The sequence below is a fragment of the Erythrolamprus reginae genome, chromosome 2 (assembly GCF_031021105.1).
Source record: "Erythrolamprus reginae isolate rEryReg1 chromosome 2, rEryReg1.hap1, whole genome shotgun sequence".
NCBI classification, from domain to species: Eukaryota; Metazoa; Chordata; class Lepidosauria; order Squamata; family Dipsadidae; genus Erythrolamprus; species Erythrolamprus reginae.
This window is the reverse complement of record NC_091951.1, coordinates 345614172-345636592: the sequence shown is the minus strand read 5'-3', so window position 1 is coordinate 345636592 and position 22421 is coordinate 345614172. Positions and strand designations below refer to the sequence as shown.

The 22421-nt window shown below is 41.5% G+C and overlaps 1 protein-coding gene across 1 annotated transcript in view; it reads right to left on the bottom strand.

Moving 5' to 3' along the window:
• The window catches only part of LOC139159060 (lipoxygenase homology domain-containing protein 1-like), a 152881-nt gene that overhangs the window by 45917 nt on the left and 84543 nt on the right, over positions 1-22421 (bottom strand). Inside the window, exons 21-22 of the mRNA XM_070736423.1 lie at positions 13132-13237; positions 11647-11855 (exon numbers count right to left, since the gene is read on the bottom strand). Of these exons, the coding sequence (XP_070592524.1) occupies positions 11647-11855; positions 13132-13237 (315 nt within the window). The remainder of the gene's footprint in view (positions 1-11646; positions 11856-13131; positions 13238-22421) is intronic.

The following is a 22421-nucleotide window of genomic DNA, read 5'->3' as shown; positions in this document are numbered from 1 at the left end:
ATATGGGGTTTTTTTGTCGAGTCACCCTGGTATATTGAAAGAGCATCACAGCTTCCTTTTTGCCTCTCGGCCCCACCAGGAGCCATATTCCAAGGCAAATAAGTTTTTTATATGTATATGTATATACAGGTCTTGGTTTATTTGGGTCTTTTCCCATGTAAGATTCATAGTATCTTGGCTCTTGCACCAAGACCTGCAAAATTATACCTGTGAAAATCTATGAAAACAAATTTGTACTGCATATATTTACAGTTCTGTCTCTGGAATCTGTACTTTTTCCTTTGCCCAGGCTTTGTGAGTCTACCTTGAAATGCCTTGCAATTTCCTAACCTATTTTATAAAAGGTGGCAGACTGCATTGTTTAAAAAAAAACCTCCTTGTTTTTGTAGCTTCTGGGTCTTGCTGTATGTTGCTAAATGACAGCAACACAGTTTCCTGCCATTGTGAGTTACCAAATACAGGGGAAAAAATTGTACTATAAGCTAAAGCTAAAATATAGCCGATGCATTTGAAGGGTTAAAAAATGGGAGAAAGAAAAATCCAAGGGCAAATGGAATACAGGTAATCCTCAATTGACGACCTCATATACAAACCTATTGGATTTGTATATTGTGTATTGTCCTGTTGTGAGCCGCCCCAAATCCTCGGAGAGGGGCGGCATACAAATGTAATAAATTATTATTATTAAATTATTATAGAAACATAGAAACATAGAAGACTGACGGCAGAAAAAGACCTCATGGTCCATCTAGTCTGTCCTTATACTATTTCCTGTATTTTATCTTAGGATGGATCTATGTTTATCCCAGGCATGTTTAAATTCAGTTACTGTGGATTTATCAACCACGTCTGCTGGAAGTTTGTTCCAAGGATCTACTACTCTTTCAGTAAAATAATATTTTCTCATGTTGCTGTTGATCTTTCCCCCAACTAACTTCAGATTGTGTCCCCTTGTTCTTGTGTTCACTTTCCTATTAAAAACACTTCCCTCCTGAACCTTATTTAACCCTTTAACATATTTAAATGTTTTGATCATGTCCCCCCTTTTCCTTCTGTCCTCCAGACTATACAGGTTGAGTTCATTAAGTCTTTCCTGATACGTTTTATGCTTAAGACTTTCCACCATTCTTGTAGCCCGTCTTTGGACCCGTTCAATATCTTTTTGTACGTGAGGTCTCCAGAACTAAACACATACTCCAAATGTGGTCTCACCAGCGCTCTATATAAGGGGATCAAAATCTCCCTCTTCCTGCTTGTTATACCTCTAGCTATGCAGCCAAGCATCCTACTTGCTTTTCCTACCACCCGACCACACTGCTCACCCATTTTGAGACTGTCAGAAATCACTACCCCTAAATCCTTCTCTTCTGAAGTTTTTGCTAACACAGAACTGCCAATGCAATACTCAGATTGAGGATTCCTTTTCCCCAAGTGCATTATTTTACATTTGGAAACATTAAACTGCAGTTTCCATTGCTTTGACCATTTATCTAGTAAAGCTAAATCATTTACCATATTACAGACCCCTCGAGGAATATCAACCCTATTGCACACTTTAGAGTCATCGGCAAATAGGCAAACCTTCCCTACGAAACCTTCCCCAATGTCACTCACAAATATATTAAAAAGAATAGGACCTAGAACAGACCCTTGTGGCACACCGCTTGTAACCTGTCTCTGCTCAGAATACTCGCCATTAACAATAACTCTCTGATGTCTACGCTTCAGCCAGCTTGAAATCCACTGAACTATCCAGGGATTAAGTCCAATCTTCACTAATTTATCTATCAGCTCTTTATGTGAAACCGTATCAAAGGCTTTGCTGAAGTCCAGATAGGCAATATCCACGGCACCACCTTGATCCAACACCTTTGTGACATAGTCAAAGAAATAAATGAGATTAGTCTGACATGATTTGCCTTCAGTAAAGCCATGCTGATTTGGGTCCAATATGTTATTGTTTTTTAGGTGCTGATTTATCCTCTTTTTGAGTAGAGTCTCCATCATTTTAACTATAACTGATGTCAAGCTAACTGACCTGTAGTTACCAGCTTCTTCTCTACTGCCCTTCTTGTGGATAGGCACAACACTGGCCATTCTCCAATCCTCAGGAACATCTCCTGTTAACAGGGATTGGTTAAACAAATCAGTCAGGGGGGTAGCAATGACAGATCTGAGTTCTTTAAGAACTCTGGGGTGGATGCCATCTGGACCCATTGCCTTATTTATCTTTAAGTTCTTCTTCAAGTTCTTCTAAAACATCGGCTTCTAAGATCACTGGAGCTAAATCCGTACAGCTAAAAGCAATGCTATATCCCTCTATAGTATTATTATGTAAGGTGTCTTTTGAGAAAACTGAACAGAAGTAGCTATTGAAATGGTCACCGCCCCAAGTCCTTGGAGAGGAGCAGCATACAAATCTAATAAATTATTATTACAGTGATCCCTCTATTATCGCGAGGGTTCCGTTCCAAGACCCCTCGCGATAATCGATTTTTCGCGATGTAGGGTTGTGGAAGTAAAAACACCATCTGCGCATGCGCGCCCTTTTTTTCTATGGCCGCGCATGCATAGATGGTGGAGTTTGTGTTCCCCGCCGCCCACGCAAAGGGGAAATCCTGATTCGGCTCCTCGCTGCTGCTGCGCTACCCAGCAGATCAGCTGCTGGGCGGCCGAAGGAACCTTCCCTGGGTCTTCCCCCTCTTGCTGGCGGGCGGGCGAGCGGCGGGCATCAGCGAGGAGCCGGGGTTTCCCCTTTGCGTGGGCGGCCGGCAAGAGGGGGAGAGAGAAGGAAAGAAAGAGACGAGAGAGGGAGGAAGAGAGTGTGAGAGAGGAAGAAGCAAGATAGAGAAAGAGAGAGAGAAAGAAAGATGAGAAAGGAAGGAAGAGAGTGACGTCATCGGGTGGAAAAATCGCGATATAGCATTTCGCGAAGATCGAGATCGCGAAACTCAAGGGATCACTGTATTATTATTATTATTATTATTATTATTATTATTATTATTATTATTATTATCATCATCATCATCATCATCATTATCATTATTATCATTATTATCATCATTATTGTTGTTTTGTTGTTGTTGTTGTTGTTGTTGTTGTTGTTATTATTATTATTATTATCAACCATATTGGGGACTTTTGTATAAACTTAGGAAGCAACACTGATTGACAATCAATTTCACATGCTATTGTGCACATTCAACTTTGTACAGAACAAAGTATTCAATGAAAATATTTCATTCATTCAGATCTCGGATGTGCTATTTGAGTGTTCCCTTTATTTTATTTTTTTTGAGCAGTATATTAAATCTTTTTATTAATTAGACTCCTTGTGTGCATGTAATTACTGGGGCCGGCACCAGAACAGAAGAGTCAGTCTATTGCCCCCAATCATTAGGGTCCTCATTCTACTGACATCAGAAAGATGGAAAGTTGAGTCAACCTTGAGCTGGTCAGGATCGAACTGCCAAACTTCTGGCAGCTGACACTCAGCAGAAGTAGCCTACAGTACTGCATTCTAACCACTACACCAATGTGGCTCTTAAAGTGTGAAAAATGGTCTGAAGTCACTTTTTTCAGTACCGTTTGTAACTTCAAGCAGTCATTAAACAACTGGTTATAAGATTGTGATCCCGCTGCATAGAGCATGGGTGAGATCACATTTGGAATACTGGGTTCAGTTCTGGAGACCTCACCTACAAAAAAAGATATTGACAAAATTGAATGGGTCCAAAGATGGGCTACAAGAATGGTGGAAGGTCTTAAGCATAAAACGTATCAGGAAAGACTTAATGAACTCAATTTGTATAGTCTGGAGGACAGAAGGGAAAGTGGGGACATGATCGAAACATTTAAATATGTTAAAGGGTTAAATAAGGCTCAGGAGGGAAGTGTTTTTAATAGGAAAGTAAATACAAGAACCAGGGGGCACAATCTGAGGTTAGTTGGGGGAAAGATCAGAAGCAGTGTAAGGAAATATTATTTTACTGAAAGAGTAGTAGATGCTTGGAACAAACTTCCAGCAGACATGGTTGGGAAATCCACAGTAACTGAATTTAAACATGCCTGCGATAAACATATATCCATCGTAAGATAAAATACAGGAAATAGATGGACCATGAGATCTTTTTCTGCCATCAGTCTTCTATGTTTCTATGTTTCTAAGTCAAGGACTCTCGGTGTTATGTTTGCAAGTTGTTAAAATAAATGTGATTGCTGATTGGATCAGGCGAGACCAATAAGAAGCCCGCAGGCGCAACCAATAGGAAGCTGAGGGGCGACCAATAAGAAGCCTGCAGGCACGACCAATAGGAAGCCGAGGGGCGACCAATAAGAAGCCTGCAGGCACGACCAACAGGAAGCATCGGCGCGAAGCCTGAAACATTGTCACCAATCCCCAGCACTGGTGACAAAAGTATAAAAGGTGCGGTTTCAGCCGCTTTTCCTCTAAGTCACTACCTGCCTGCGAGCTGGTCACTTTTAATGTTCCTGATTACTAAATAAAGAACTGTTAACCCTTTCCTCGACCTCCAGCCTCTGATTTAACACTCTGTATAACTCTATGGCAGTGTTTCGTAACCTTGGCAACTTGAAGATATCTGGACTTCAACTCCCAGAATTCCCCAGCCAGCATTCACTGGCTGGGGAATTCTGGGAGTTGAAGTCCAAATATCTTCAAGTTGCCAAGGTTGGGAAACACTGCTCTATGGTACAGTTAAATAGCAAGTGTAAAGATGAAGAAAAATAGCAGTTCAGGTTGGTTTTAAGCTCAGTGGCCCGATTTTATTTTACTTCGTGCTATTTTTAGTAATATGGTAAAATCTTAGCGTGGCCTAGATTCTGGAAGTCAGTATCCCCCAAATCCTTCATATTGACTAAATGACCCAAAAGAACAGGTTGAGGCCTACACTCTTGAAAGCTTTTACTGTGGACTTTCTAGACCTAAATCTTTTCACCACTCTGGATAAATTATATTTTAGACGGAAGGTCCAACCTTCATGTTCCTCCTTGTATCGAGGAAGTCACTAATCCACTTGGAATAATGTCAAACTTCGGGGCCGAATCGCTTGTTAGTGTGAAAAAGCTGGCACGTCAAACTCCTGTCAGCTCCACAAGAAAGCGTTAACATTCTCCCCTTGGGTTTTATAATGAAATATATTTACATATAAACCAAAATCTGTTTTATTTATTTTTGCTAACCTTGTTTAGCCTTGTCAGGCTGTAAAACAGTCAGGCACGGTTTAATTAAATTGAAGCAAAGTCTAGTTTTTCTGAGGTCTGAGGATTAGGTAAGACAAAACAGAGTTTTGCTGTTTTAAATCCTACTTCCAAAAATGCTGCACCTAATTGGTAAAGGAAGAACAATTTGTGTGTAAGGATGAGTTGTGGTTATATAAGAATGAATGTGAATGCTTGGTTTTTATATCTTTGGGGGTTTAAATATTAGTTTTCGGTTTGGGTTTCTCTTGCTATATTTTGTACTGTATTTTATTCTCATTTATGTAAGCCCTGAGTCTACGGAGAAAGGCGGCATAGAAATCCAACCAACCAACAAACAATAAAATAACACAGGCAGAGTCTATTTCTTAAATTTTTAAATTCACACGAAGGAGGAGGAGGAGGAAGTGGAAGGAGGAGGAGAAGAGGAGGAGGAGGAAAAAGATGAGAAGCAGGAGGAAGAACAAGAGGAGAAGGAAGAAGAGGAGGAGGAGCAGGAGGAAGAGGAGGAAGAAGAAGAGGAGTAGGAAGAAGAGGCGTGGAGGAGAAAGAGGAGGAGCAAGAAGAGGTGGTGGAGGAGGAGGAAAAGGAGGAGGAGGAAGAAGAGGTGGTGGAGGAGGAGGAAGAGGAGGAGGAGGAGGAAAAAGAAGAAGAGGGGAAAGAGGAAGAAGAAGAAGAGGAAGAAGACGAGGAGCAGGAGAAAGAAGAGGAGGGGAGGAGGAAGAGGAGGAAGAAGAGGAGGAGGACAAAGACAAGGGGGAAGAACAAGAAGAGGAGGAAGAAGAAGAGGAGGAGGAGGAAAAAGAAGAAGGGGGAAAGAGGAAGAAAAAGAAGAGGAAGAAGACAAGGAGCAGGAGAAAGAAGATGAGGAGGAAGAAGAAGAGGAGGGGAGGAGGAAGAAGACGAACAGGAGGAAGAGGAGAAAGAACAGGGAGGAGGAGCAGGAAGAGGAAGAGACAATGCTAGAAGGTCATATTAGGTTTTCTGAACCGTGTAGCTGCTGCAATGATAAGTGTGAGAAAGAGTCGTAAATTACCTTTTTTCAGTACCATAGTAATTTTGAACAAATATAAGGGAAATGGTTGTATGTCATAAACTCCCTGTATGTTGTTTAGCCTGTTGGGAGTCGGGCTGCATGAGTGATGGGCAAGCACGAATGTGAAGCTCCACTCATGTAAGGAGTGGGCCCTTGTGCTTGCACTCTATGGGTGCAAACTTCACTCTACCAATGGAGCTGTGCATGGAGCTGCCACTCACTTGGACCCCCTACCTCACTGGGCCGGGCCACCAAGGTTGGGGAGTGCTGATCTACTAACTAAGGATAAATGGTGGAAGAAACCAATATCAAGTGGCACCTTTCTTGCAAGTTTTGCTGATTATCATTGAAGCACACGCAATTTTCTCTGGTCCAAAAGCGCATATTTATTTATTTGTTTGTTTATTGATTGATTGATTGATTGGATTTCTATGGGGCTACCTTTGAAAAGTGTTTGGAAACTTCAGATCGTGCAGAATGCAGCTGCGAGAGCAGTCATGGGCTTCCCCAGGTATGCCCATGTTACACCAACACTCTGCAGTCTGCATTGGTTGCCGATCAATTTCCGGTCACAATTCAAAGTGTTGGTTATGACCTTTAAAGCCCTTCATGGCATTGGACCAGAATATCTCCAAGACCGCCTTCGGCCGCACGAATCCCAGCGACCGATTAGGTCCCACAGAGTGGGTCTTCTCCAGGTCCCGTCAACTAAACAATGTCGGTTGGCGGACCCCAGGGGAAGAGCCTTCTCTGTGGCGGCCCCAACTCTCTGGAACCAGCTCCCCCCAGAGATTAGAACTGCCCCTACCCTCCTTGCCTTTCGTAAACTCCTTAAAACCCACCTTTGTCATCAGGCATGGGGGAACTGAAATATCTCCCCTGGGCCTATACAATTTATGTATGGTATGCTTGTATGTATGTCTGCTTAATAATGGGTTTTTAAAAATATTTTAAATTGTAAATTATTAGATTTGTCATGAACTGTTTTTATTGTATTGTGAGCCGCCCCGAGTGTACGGAAAGGGGCGGCATACAAATCTAACAAGCAAGCAAGTAAGTAAGTAAGTAAGTAAGTAAGTAAGTAAGTAAGTAAGTAAGTAAGTAAAAGTAAGTAAGTAAGTAAATAAGTAAACAAACAAACAGACAAACAAACAAACAAATAAATAAATAAATGTGTTTGTAGGTGTCCATTCTATACAGGGAAGCATGCTATAAAGATTAGGTGGAACAGGAGCTGGACATAATTTGAATTAAATTATGAATGACTGCTTTTAGATTAATAGAGGTAATTAGATTACTCCCCGTGTATTTGATAATTGCTACATTCTTTTCTGTAAAACATGATTATTTAATGGTAATTTTTGGATTGCTTCAGAGCAATACCTCCAGGATTTGGGTTCTCCATTTATGGACCATTGCAACAAACCATCTTGAGGAAAAGAGGAATAGGAGCTTCGAGGTGAGGCAAGAGACCGTTTGCGTAAAAGATGTCCCTCCTGCCATTTGTTACATAAATATTCCTGCCCTGTGATTTCTGATCAGCGCACATTGCTTATGAGCCATGATTAATGCTCTCCTGTAAGAGGTGTCTCAAGAGAAGCTGTGAAAACAATTTCCATGTTGAGCAAGAAAATTATACATGAAGCGTTTCTCGCTGTGGGCCATTTATGAATTTCTTTTTGTCGAAGGTTCTTTTTCAAACCACCACAACAACAGAAATAAGAAAAAAGAATGATGGAAGGAGCAATGCCTCGTGCAAAACACATACCCGCAGCAAAATTATTTTCGGCAAGGCCATTAAAGGACTTGTAATAAATAGCTTACAGCAGGGATTCTCAACTGGGCAACTTTGTCTGGATTGGATGGGCTGGCTGGGGAATTCTGGGAGTTGAAGTCCACACATCTTAAAGCTGCCAATTTTTTTAATTTTTATTTTATTTTTATTTATTCTTTGTCCAATATACAATACATATGAAAGAGAATAGACATTAAGTAATATATATAAAGATAGGAAGTGAAAAAGAAGAGAAGTAGATGGGAAGGAGAGAATATATATGATATATGAGATAAAGGAAAGACAATTGGACAGGGGATGAAAGGCACATCAGTGCACTTATGTACGCCCCTTACTGGCCTCTTAGGAACCTGGAGAGGTCAATCGTGGAGAGTCTAAGGGAGAAATGTTGGGGGTTGGGGGTTGACACTATTGAGTCCGGTAATGAGTTCCACACTTCGACAACTCGATTGTTAAAGTCATATTTTTTACAGTCAAGTTTGGAGCGATTAATATTAAGTTTGAATCTGTTGCATGCTCTTGTGTTGTTGCGGTTGAAGCTGAAGTAGTCATTGACCTTAAGGACATTGCAGTGTATGATCTTGTGGGCAATACTTAAATCGTGTTTTAGGCGCCGCAGTTCTAAGCTTTCAAGACCCAGGATAGTTAGTCTATTTTCGTAGGGTATTCTGTTTCGAGTGGAGGAGTGAAGGGCTCTTCTGGTGAAATATCTTTGGACGTTTTCGAGAGTGTTGATGTCTGAATTGAGAAGCACTCGATCCATGATGGCAAACCTATGGCACGCGTGCCACAGATGGTATGGAAAGCCATATCAGAGGACACGCGAGGCATAATCCACATTCTGTAAAAGACCTTGGAATACTAATATCGAATGACCTAAGTGCTAAAGCCCACTGCAACAATATTGCCAAAAAAGCCTCTAGAGTTGTTAACCTGATCCTACGCAGCTTCTGCTCAGGCAATCTCACACTACTCACAAGAGCCCACAAAACTTTTGCCAGACCCATCCTAGACTACTGCTCATCTGTCTGGAACCCATACCACATCTCAGACATCAACACCCTTGAAAATGTCCAAAGATATTTCACCAGAAGAGCCCTTCACTCCTCCACTCGAAACAGAATATCCTACGAAAATAGACTAACAATCCCGGGCCTAGAAAGCCTAGAACTACGACGCCTAAAACACGATTTGAGTATTGCCCACAAGATCATATGCTGCAACGTCCTACCGGTCAATGACTACTTCAGCTTCAACCGCAATAACACAAGAGCACGCAACAGATTCAAACTTAACACGAACCGCTCCAAACTTGACTGTAAAAAATATGATTTCAACAACCGAGTTATCGAAGCGTGGAACTCATTACCGGACTCAATTGTGTCAACCCCTAACCCCCAACACTTCTCCCTTAGACTCTCCACGATTGACCAGTAAGAGGCCAGTAAGGGGCGTACATAAGTGCACTGGTGTGCCTTTCGTCCCCTGTCCAATTGTCTTTCCTTTCTTCCAACTATCCTATATATTCTCTTCCTTTCATATATCCTCTCCTCTAAGCTCACTTTCACCCTCTTTTATATTATCACATGTCTATCTTTCTTCCTATGTATTTGTGTATTGGACAAATATAATAAATAAATAAAAATAAATTGCCCTGTCAGCTGCAGCATGCATGTGCACCCTAACCAGCTGATTTTCGGCCTTGGAGAAGGCTGTTCTGCCCTACAGAGGCTTCAGGGAAACTTCCCTGAAGCCCCAGACTGCAAAAAACCTCCCAACGGGAAAACCGGAAGTTCAGAAAAACACACTTCCGGTTTGCATATTGTGCTGTTTTTCGCACTCTGGGACTTCAGGAAGCTTCCAGAATGCGAAAAACAGCACAACTGGAACACTGGAAGTTTGTTTTTCCGAACTTTCAGTGTGCCCATTTGGCCATTTTTTCACCATCCCAGGCTTCAATGAGGCCTGTGCGCATTGCTTCCCAGAAGGCTTCAGGGAGGCTCCCTAGGCCTGTTTTCACTTCTTAGAAGGCTTCAGGGAAGGCTCCTAGGCCCAAAATGGGGTGCGATGGGGCAGTGTCCCCCCCACACCCAGTTTTTGCTCCCGGGGGTGTGTATAGGATATAAGAACATTCAAAAATAAAATAGTATATAGAAATGTATATAAATGTAGAAGATTTAATTCTGCTTGTGCAGGGGTTTGGCCTAGATGACCTGCAGGCGCCCTTCCAGTCTGAACGTGTTAAACCTTAGTTGCTTTAAGATACAGTGGTATCTCTACCTAAGAACACCTCTATTTATGAACTTTTCTAGATAAGAATCAGGTGTTCAAGATTTTTTTGCCTCTTCTCAAGAACCATTTTCCACTAACAAACCCAAACCTCCAAAACTGTAAACGGAAAAGGCAGGGCGAAGCCTCCGTGGGGCCTCTCTAGGAATCTCCTGGGAGGAAACAGGGCCAGAAAAGGCAGGGAGAAGCCTCCGTGGGGCCTCTCTAGGAATCTACTGGGAGGAAACAGGGCCGGAAAAGGCAGGGAGAAGCCTCCATGGGGCCTCTCTAGGAATCTCCTGGGAGGAAACAGGGCCTCCACCCTCCCTGTGGTTTTCCCAATCGCACTCATTATTTGCTTTTACATTGATTCCTATGGGAAAAATTGCTTCTTCTTATAAAGTTTTCTACTTAAGAACCTGGTCATGGAACGAATTAAGTTCATAAGTAGAGGTACCACTGTTGTTGGAGAAAATATGTGCTTTAACAGATATTCTTTTGTTAGAGTGCGCCCAACCCATTCCCGTTGTCTCTGAGGTATAATGGTGTAGCTGAGATCGGTTACAGGAGGGACATGGGGTGTGTGGAGCCTAAAGATAGACTATAAAATGTAATACTTTTGAAATTTTAAGTGTTGCTCTTGGCTCAAAGCTTAATTTAAGGTCAGACTGAAAGACCCACCACACTTTGCAAACTGCTATATTTAATTTAATTTAATTTAATTTAATTTAATTTAATTTAATTTAATTTAATTTAATTTAATTTAATTTAATTTAATTTAATTTAATTTAATTTAATTTAATTTAATTTAATTTAATTTAATTTAATTTAATTTAATTTAATTTAATTTAATTTAATTTAATTTAATTTAATTTAATTTAATTTAATTTAATTTAATTTAATTTAATTTAATTTAATTTAATTTAATTTAATTTAATTTAATTTAATTTAATTCCATTCCATTCCATTCCATTCCATTCCATTCCATTCCATTCCATTCCATTCCATTCCATTCCATTCCATTCCATTCCATTCCATTTCATTTCATTTCATTTCTTTTATTTTATTTATTAAATTTGTATGCCACCCAATCCAGAGGGACTCAGGGCTTCTTACAACAATATTATTATTATTTCTTTCCAATAAATCCTCTTTGATTGATCCAAGTTTCTTTTGTTATTTCTAACAGGTGCAGGAGGACAAGTGCTGCCTGTCACAGCCCCTGGCCACACTCACCCCATCACATGACCTCCAAGCCACACCCACCAAGCCACGCCTACAGAACCAGGAGTTTATTTTAAAAATTGAATCCCACCACGGGGCATACCTCGATTTTTTTGATTTCGCCCACATCTCCTCCCATAACAGAGAATTTCTCCACAGAAGACTCCGCAAATTGTGTTGTTCCTTCCGGGAGATCAAGCCACATGTAGCCGGTAGAGTTTCCCTCAGGACCTCTGATGATGATGAAAACTCGGCTGCTGGTGCTTGAGTCGTATTCTTTCCCGGTAATGAGGAGGATGTGGTAAGGAATGACTGAAAAGGAAGACAATCACATCAGGCAAATGAGACCTTACCAAGCCCTCCATTTTAATTCCTGCTCTCTACTTAACACTTACAGTAAAGGACATTAGGTAAGCTGAGGTAGTCCTCAACTTACAACCATTTATTTAGTGACTGTTTCAGGTGACTGTTTCAGGTTAAGCTGTAATGAGTTGGCTATGATGAGTTGGCCATGTTGAGTTAGCCGTGGTAAGCTGGCCATGGTGAGCTGGCTATGATGAGGTGGCTGTTGCAAGTTGGCCATGTTAAGTTGGCTGTGGTGAGTTGGCCATGGTGAGTTGGCTATGATGAGGAGGCCGTGGCAAGTTGGCCATGGTGAGTTGGCCTTGGAGAGTTGGCCATGGTGAGCTGGCTATGATGAAGTGGCTGTGGCAAGTTGACCATGGTGAGTTGGCTGTGGTGAGTTGGCCATGGTGAGTTGGCTATGATGAGGAGGCCATGGAGAGTTGGCCATGGTGAGTTGGCCATAGTGAGTTGGCCATGGCGAACTGGCCATGGAGAGTTGGCCATGGTGAGCTGGCTATGATGAAGTGGCTGTGGCAAGTTGACCATGGTGAGTTGGCTGTGGTGAGTTGGCCATGGTGAGTTGGCTATGACGAGGAGGCCATGGAGAGTTGGCCATGGTGAGTTGGCCGTAGTGAGTTGGCCATGGTGAATTGGCCATGGAGAGTTGGCCATGGTGAGTTGGCTATGATGAGGTGGCTGTGGCAAGTTGACCATGGTGAGTTGGCTGTGGTGAGTTGGTTGTGGTGAGTTGGCCATGGTGAGTTGGCTATGATGAAGTGGCTGAGACAAGTTGGCCATGGTGAGTTGGCTATGATGAGGTGGCTGCGGCAAGGTGGCCATGTTTAGTTGGCCAACTTGCCGAGCCCCCTCAGGCAAATTCCTCAAAGAACAACTCATTAGGACATATAATTTAGGTGCTGACAGCTCCACACCCAATTGCACCCAAATGACCAGCTGTCTGCAAGGAGGATAAATCCTTCCATTCTCTACCATACAGTCAGAGCTGAAGAACCTTCTTAGATGAGAAGCAAAAAGTCTTCAAAGGAAAACAAAAAAAAAGTTTAAGATGTGCGGACTTCAACTCTTAGAATCTTCCAGCCAGCATGCCAGGGTTGTTGGTTTTTTTTAAAAAAACCCACTGATTTAGACATAGATTCATACTTCAGTAAGGTTTTTTTGAGTCTGGGTACAAGCCTAGACCAGTCTTATGTCCTGCTTTCTCCACACAGTATTACTTTCTTACGTGACCCATCAAGCACAGATCTGTTGGTCTTCTTGTCCTTTAGATCGATGTTGTCGTCTCTATTCAGGGTCGTGTTCTCTACACTCAGGCTGCCCGGATCATAGTTCTAATAAGAGAACACAAATACATGAAGGAGCACCAATACCAGCACCTGTTTTCTCAGAAACATAGAAACATAGAAGACTGATGGCAGAAAAAGACCTCATGGTCCATCTAGTCTGCCCTTATACTATTTCCTGTATTTTATCTTACAATGGATCTATGTTTATCCCAGGCATGTTTAAATTCAGTTACTGTGGATTTATCAACCAGGTCTGCTGGAAGTTTGTTCCAAGGATCTACTACTCTTTCAGTAAAATAATATTTTCTCACGTTGCTTTTGATCTTTCCCCCAACTAACTTCAGATTCTTCCTCAGTCAGGAGATATTTCCCACCTCCAGAGAATATTTTATTGCTGAAATTATTTTGGGGGGGACTGGAAGGAATTTGTGGTTCAAAATCTCATTCCGCCACTTAAAAAGTGACCTTAAACATTCCCCATCACTTCCTCTCTTTATCCATTGACCTCTTTCACAGATTTTTCAGGATGATAAATGGATTAACTCTAGAGCTGATACTTGAATGCCTTGGATGGGTAGGATCTGACAGTTAAAGACCCACTTGATTTTTTAAAAAAATCAAATATTGGATGATAAAGCTGTTCGAAGGAAATTTGGAGGTCATCTAGTCCAACCCGTTGCCCAAGCAGGAAACCATATTTCATTTCGGACAAATGGTTAGCTAATCTCTTCTTAAAAATCTGCAGTGTTGGAGCACCTACAATTTTATTTATTTATTTTTAATTTCATTTATTTTGTCAAACAATTATAGGGTGATAATTTGTACAAATAAAACATTATATAAGTAATGAGAAAAAGTAACAAAAGAAGACAATAGGACAGGGACGGTAGGCACAGCGGTGCGCTTATGCACCCCCCTTACAGACCTCTTAGAAAGGGGGAGAGGTCAATTGTAGATAGTCTAAGGTTAAAGGTTTTGGGGTTAGGAATAGAAACCACAGAATCAGGTAGTGCATTCCAGGCGTTGATTACTCTGTTGCTGAAGTCGTATTTTTTGCAGTCAAGTTTGGAGCGGTTGACATTTAGTTTAAATCAATTTCGTGCTTGTGTATGGTTGCGGTTGAAGGTGAAGTAGTCGTTAACAGGTAGGACATTTTGGTATATGATTTTATAAACTATAATTAAGTCGGAACGGAGACGACGGAGTTGTAAGTTGTCTAAACCAAGAATTTCAAGTCTGGCAGAGTAAGGTACTGTATTTTGTTGTGAGAAGAGGAGTGAAGGACTCTCCTTGTGAAATATTTCTGGACTCTCTCAATTGTGTTGATGTCAGATATGCAATGTGGGTTCCATACAGGCGAGCTGTATTCTAGGATTGGTCTGACAAATGTTTTGTAAGCTCTTGTTAGCAGTTCAAAATTACCAGAGAAGAAGCTGCGAAGGATTAGGTTAGCAACTTTTAAAGCCTTTTTAGCAATGTTGTTGCAATGGGCTCTAGGAATTAGGTCATTGGATATGAGTACTCCAAGTACAATCATTGAAGGAAAACCGTTCCATGATTGATGGGTGTCATTATCAGGAAATTTCTCAGTTTACATCCATTGCTTCTTGTGCTTCCCTCGGGTGCTTTGGAGAATAGGTTGAATCCCTCTCTTCTTTGTGGCAAATATTGAAAGACTGCCATCTTGTCTCCCCTGGTCCTTCTTTTCATTAAACTAGACATACCCAATTCCTGCAACCGTTCTTCATGTTTTAATCTCCAGTCCCCTAATCACCTTTGTTCTTCTCTTCACTCTTTGTACAACAGTGATAATAATAATAATTAATAATTTATTAGATTTGAACTCAATCGGTATAGTCTGGAGGACAGAAGGAAAAGGGGGGACATGATCGAAACATTTAAATATGTTAAAGGGTTAAATAAGGTCCAGGAGGGAAGTGTTTTTAATAGGAAAGTGAACACAAGAACAAGGGGACACAATCTGAAGTTAGTTGGGGGAAAGATCAAAAGCAACCTGAGAAAATATTATTTTACTGAAAGAGTAGTAGATCCTTGGAACAAACTTCCAGCAGACGTGGTTGGTAAATCCACAGTAACTGAATTTAAACATGCCTGGGATAAACATATATCCATTGTAAGATAAAATACAGGAAATAGTATAAGGGCAAACTAGATGGCCCATGAGGTCTTTTTCTGCCGTCAGTCTTCTATGTTTCTATGCTGCCCCTCTCCAAAGACTCGGGGTAGTTCACAGCAACAATAAACAATGTACAACAAATCCAATAATTAAAAACTATGGCTAAAAACCCCTATCATTAAAAAACAGACAATACTACCCAATCATAACCATACATAAACCTTACTAGCCAAGGGATACATCAATTATATCATGCCTGGCGACATAGATGGGTTTTCAGAGTCTTGCAGAAGGTGAGAAGGGTGGGGACAGTTCGAATCTCCGGGGAGAGTTGATTCCAGAGGGCCGGGGCCACCACAGAGAAAGCTCTTCCCCTAGGCCCCGCCAGACGACATTGGTCAATGGGACCTGGAGAAAGCCGATTCTGTGGGACCTAATCAGCCGCTGGGATTCGTGCAGCAGAAGGCGGTCCCATAGGTATTCTGGTCTGATGCCATATAGGGCTTTGTAGGTCATCACCAACATTTTGAATTGTGTCTGGAAACTAATCGGCAACCAATACAGGCCGTGGAGTGTTGACGAAACATGCGCATATCTGGGAAGACTCATGACTGCTCGCGCGGCCACTTTCTGCATGATCTGAAGTTTCCGAACACTTTACAAAGTGTAGAGAGCATTGCAGTAGTCAAACCTCAAAGTGATAAGGGCATGAGTGACTGTGAGCAGGGACTCCCTGTCCAAATAGGGCCACAACTGGTGCACCAGGCGAACTGGGCAAACACCCTCCTCACAACAGCCGAAAGATGATGTTCTGAAGTCAGCTGTGGATCGAGCAGGGATTTTGTTTGAGCACCTGATTGATCAATACCTCATTTACCTTTCTATTGAAACTAGTAATTGTGAACATTACCTTTAATAAATTAATCACTGATATATCACCCGATTTCACTCAGTTCAACTCCATGTAGTTCACCATGTGAACGGCCCCGACTCTCTGGAACCAACTCCCCCCAGAGATTAGAACTGCCCCTACTCTCCCTGCCTTCCGTAAACTCCTTAAAACCCACCTTTGCCGCAGGCATGGGGCAACTGAAACACCTCCCTGGGCATGTACAATTTATGCATGGTATGTTTGTGTGTGTGTTTGTTAGTAAAATGGGGTTCTTTTTAAATATTTTAAATTATATTTGGATTTGTTATGAATTGTTCTGTCTTGCTGTGAGCCGCCCCGAGTCTGCGGAGAGGGGCGGCATACAAATCTAAATAAAGATAAAGATAAAGACCATTCAACATAAAATAAAATTAAAGCCCTTCATGGCACCAGACCAGATTATCTCAGGGACCGCCTTCTGCTGCACGAATCCCAGTGACCAGTTGGGTCCCACAGAGTTGGCCTTCTCCGGGTCCCGTCAACTAAACAATGTTGGTTGGTGGGACCCAGGGGAAGAGCCTTCTCTGTGGCTGCCCCGGCCCTCTGGACCCAACTCCCCCCAGAGATTAGAATTGCCCCCACCCTCCTTGCCTTTCGTAACCCACCTCTGCTTAAAACCCACCTCTGCCGCCAGACATGGGGGAATTGAGATACTCTTTCCCCCTAGGCCTTTACAATTTTATGCATGGTATGTCTGTATGTATGATTGGTTTTTTATAATAATGGGTTTTTAACTGTTTTTAGTGTTGGATTATTGTTATATGCCGTTTTATTACTGTTGTTAGCCACCCCGAGTCTGCAGAGAGGGGCGGCATACAAATACAATAAATACTAAAAAAAATACTAATACTAAAACTTACATTTTAGCACCGCTCTCTAACCGTTCACAGCCCCTCTGCAGCTTTGTTGCTCTGCCGCATCCTGCAAACTTAAATCTTTCTTTCATGAAACAGGTCTTGTTCCCCATCACATGCAGGGGTGAAAAAGGAAACTTTTGGAATCCCAACCGGGGCAGGGGGAGAGAAGGAGCTAATTAGAATTCGAAATACAGTATGTGGATTAATTAACGGGCTCAAAATTAATAGGCGGCATTCGCCCTTTTGCCCAGGAAAACCTTGTTGAGGAAAATGGGTTGAGTTGTAGGGATTTATTTTATAAGACAAAGTAATGTTTTAATTGCACATTGCCGTGGAAACACGTATATATTAGCATAAGGACAAATGGAAAGACTCCAGAGACAAGTTAGATGGCGTTGTATTTAATACCAGTATATGAGAAGAATCCAGTGAGAGCTGGCTTACTGAGTTGCTGTTATTCATTGCCTTTAAAGGGGGGGGGGGGAATTAATTAGACTTCATCAGAACGGTTGCAGGATTTAGCTAGACTAGAAAAACAGGGTGCGTTCAAAAGTTTTTTATTTATTTTTTATTTATTTTATTTATTTTTTGTCCAATATACAATACATATCGAAGAGAATAGACATTAAGTAATATATATAAAGATAGAAAGTAAAAAAGAAGAGAATATATATGATATAAGAGATATGGAGAGAATATATATGATATATATATATATAGTATAGATAGATAGATAGATAGATAGATAGATAGATAGATAGATAGATAGATAGATAGATAGATAAGGAGAGAATATATATGATATATGAGATAAGGAAAGACAATTGGACAGGGGACGATAGGCACATCAGTGCACTTATATATGCCCCTTACTGGCCTCTTAGGAACCTGGAGAGGTCAATCGTGGAGAGTCTAAGGGAGAAATGTTGGGGGTTGGGAGTTGACACTATTGAGTCCGGTAATGAGTTCCACGCTTCGAGAACTCGATTGTTAAAGTCATATTTTTTACAGTCAAGTTTGGAGCGGTTAATATTAAATTTGAATCTGTTGTGTGCTCTTGTGTTGTTGCGGTTGAAGCTGAAGTAGTCGTTGACCGGAAGGACATTGCAGCATATGATCTTGTGGGCAATACTTAAATCGTGTTTTAGGCGCCGTAGTTCTAAGCTTTGAAGACCCAGGATAGTTAGTCTATTTTCGTAGGATATTCTGTTTTGAGTGGAGGAATAATGCAATTGAATTTCCTGCGCCGCTCCTATTGGTCGGAGTGGGTCCGAAGCACTTGGAGTAGGTGGGGGGAACGCTACGCTTTGCCCCAAAACTGGTCTCAGAGCTCTCCAAGCTGTGGAAGCGGCAGGACGTCAGTTATTGTAAACCTCTGCGCACCAACCGTGTCATGAAAAAAATGGAATGGGAATTTCAAGTGAGCTTTTGCAACATATAGAAATTGAACCGGATTATTTGGACAACGTCATCACTGGTGATTGTTCTGCCGGGCTCTCTGGTAGGAGCCTCCCGAAAATTCAAGGGTACAAATTTCAGACACACACATGTTTGAAAATTAAAAAAAAAAATTCTTTATCACAAAATTTAAAATAAACAAAGCACTCTTTTTGTATTGCAAAGAGCACTCTTCCCAAAACAACCGGATAGTCTGTACAATTTCCCTTAAGCAGTCATTAAGTACTTAGCTAGCAGCTGTGAAGAAACTTCACAACCCTTCTTCTTCCAACGAAGTGAGACACACATACACGTCGCTTTGCTTTGTTTTCAAAGGTGTGAAAAAGCAACAAAGTCCAGCAACACAAGATTCCTGACGAACTCCGATCAGATATTCTTCCACAACGGCCAAACCCACATGCTGCTATTTACAGCAGCAGCCCTAATTACTGGAGCCCCACCCAAACACAGGTGGCCTCACTTATTTCCTGTAATATGTTCTTACTTGGTCTCTTCTACGCATAATTCTGCGCTTACGTGGGTCCAAAACGTCATCATCTGAATCAAAGGAAGATAAGGGAGATTGACTGCCTGGGCTGTGTGCCAAGCCCTCCTCTGCCGAGTCACTCCCACCTTCTTCTTCGTCCGAGGAAACTAAACTCTGAACTGATTCTGTCGGCAATAACACAGGCCTGTGACATGTTGAATTTTCCCCTGCATCCACCTCCCCATTCCCTAGGGCAGGACCTGGGTCAGAGCCAACCACAACACCGATGAGACCTGGGTTTTTGAATATGACCTAGAAACAAAACACCAAAGCTCTGAGTGACACACTGACCAGTCCGCCAAGACCCAAAAGGCAAGAATGAGCAAATCAAAAGTGAAAACAATGCTCATTGTCTTTTTCGACAGTAAAGGAGTGGTCCATAAGGAGTTTGTTCCTCAAGGACAGACAGTTAACGCTGCCTACTACGTGGATGTGCTGGAAAGACTCCGAAAAAGGGTCATCAGGACGAGAAAAGACATCTCCGCTACCTGGCAACTCCATCACGACAACGCACCTTGCCACAACGCGCTACAAGTCGTTGAGTTCCTGGCCAAACACTAGGTGCCAATGCTGTCCCCCCCTATAGCCCTGATGTTGCCCCAGCAGACTTCTTTTTGTTCCCTTGGATTAAGGCAGCCCTGAAAGGAACCCGTTTTTTGTCCATAGAAGAGATCCAATCCACTGTGATGAAGACGCCTTCCAGGGCTCATACCGGTCATGGCAGAGTCACTGGAAAAAATGTGTAGAGGCCCAAGGACATTACTTTGAAGAATTTTAAGTGTTTGTGCAAATCTGTTCAATAAATTATTTTTTTTTAAAAAAATAATTGCATTACTTTTGGAACGCACCCTGTATAAGGACTAGAGGGGACTTGACAACAATACAGTGTTCCCTCGATTTTCGCGGGGGATGCGTTCCGAGCCCGCCCGCGAAAGTCGAATTTCTGCAAAGTAGAGATGCGGAAGTAAATACACTATTTTTGGCTATGAACAGTATCAAAAACCTTCCCTTAACACTTTAAACCCCACAATTTCCCACTCCCTTAGCAACTATTTAGATTATTACTCACCATGTTTATTTATTAAAGTTTATTTTAAAAAATGTTTTTTAAAGGCAGACGAAAATTTGGCAATGACATATGACGTCATCGGGCTGGAAAAACCATGGTATAGGGGGGAAATCTGCGAAGTATTTTTTAATTAATATTTTTGAAAAACCGTGGTATAGACGTTCCGCGAAGTTCGAACTCGCGAAAATCGAGGGAACACTGTATTCCAGTATTTGAGGGCCTGCTATAAAGAAGAAGGGGTCAAATTATTTTTAATTGTCCTCGTTGTTTGTTTCTCCTTAATTCCAGGTTGCTTCTCTCCTTCATTAGTTTCCATCCATTGTTTCGTGTTCTGCCCTCAGGTATTTTGGAAAATAAGTTGACCCCTCCTCCTCTTTGGGACAACCCAGGAGATTTGACCGCTTGTTTGTATTTTACCACCACATTTTTATAGCTCAGTTTCTGAGCCATTGAAACAGATGGGTAGAACTAAAATGGACACAGTTACAGATGAAGCATAGGGCTGGAGCCAGCCACTAATTTTAGGTTCTAAGTTCCATGTAGAAACCTACTGTATTTTTTAGAGTATAAGATGTACCTTTTTCCTCCCTAAAAGAGGCTGATAATTTGGGTGCGTCTTATACTCGGAATGTAGCTTCCTCCTCCTCCCCCCCCCCACCTAACTAGCTGCTAACAATCTTCCCAGGTCTTACCTTGCAGGCTCTTTCGTTGTTTCTCTCTGCGAAGAATGTTTTCCAAACACTGTAGTGTTTTTTTAATCCATCGCTTTACTTGCTCCGAATATTTCTTTCCAGCCCTAACCAGGTGCTAACAATATTCCCAGCTCATACTGACTTGCAAGCTCTTTCATTGTTACTCTCTGCAAAGAATGTTTTCCAAGCCCTAAGACTTTGCAGGGGTTTTTTCCCCATTGCTCATAATGTTTCTTTCCAGGTGCTAATGATGTTCTCTGCTCTTACTGGCTTGCAAGCTCTTTCATTGTTACTCTCTGCAAAGAATGTTTTCCAAGCCCTAAGACTTTGCAGGGTTTTTTTTCCATTACTCATAATGTTTCTTTCCAGGTGCTAATGATGTTCTCTGCTCTTACTGGCTTGCAAGCTCTTTCATTGTTACTCTCTCTGAATAAAGTTTTTTTAAAGCCCTAACCAGGGGATAAAATAATGTGCTGAAGATGACCAGACTAAGGAAGCTAGCCAGATGAATATCTGTTAAGCCGATTCTTTTCCCTATTTTCCTCCCTATAAACTAAGGTGTGTCTTATACTCCAGTGCATCTTATACTCCGAAAGATATCGTATTTTCCAAAGCATCAGAAGACAAAATAAGACACAATGGATGGAAAATAATGAAGAGGAGAACCAATCTGGAATTAAGGAGAGACTGCCTAACAGTGAAGGACAATTGACCAGTGGAACTGCTTGCATCCAGAAGCTTTTAAGAAGAGACTAAACTTGTCTGGAATATTACAGAGTTTCCTATTTAAGCAGGGGGTTGGTCTAGAAGACCTCCAAGATCCCTTTTTAACTCTGTTATACCATTATTCTGTTAAAGTGAAGCTGGCTTTTTGCTTGTTAGTATGCAATTCTCTCCTTGCATCTCCCTCAAAAAAAGTTTTAAAACAAACAAATAAATAAACATAAAAATTGGCAAGATGCAATCTAGATGTTGATAGGCCTAAAGTTGTCCCCCCTCTCTTCCTGTTCAAATAAATAAAAATTTTAAAAAATGAAAGTGAAAATGCCTTTAAGGGACATTCTTTTCTTTTTTTTCCCTTTTCTTTTCAACCCTAATTATATTCAAGAAGGTGACTTTGATATAAACTCGCTTTTTCGAAGCAGAATGGCTTCTCCTCCTTCCATCCCAGAAACTCAAGCGCTCCATCAAAAGCACCTTGTCTTAAATTTCATTTTCCCCGAGACCCCACTGCAGGACTGATAGGTTGAAGATAAAAATGCAATTTTTTCAGAGTCAAAAATACACCGTCGTCGAAACATCTGACTTCCCAATATGTTTTATCTACTGCAAGCCTGCCTGCATCAGAAACACAGCATTTAGCTCCAGCTGTATTTTCAGCAGACGAGAAAGGACCCTTTCAAAGATTATTTTTAATAGATGTCAAGATTAATTGCTAAAAATAAGAAGATAAAATTCTCTGTCTCTGGGTTATAACAAAGCAGCTCCAATTGGTTAATTAGAACCAAGAAAAACCTCATGATTGGTACTTCTGTGAATCTCCTGAAGCCAGGAAACCC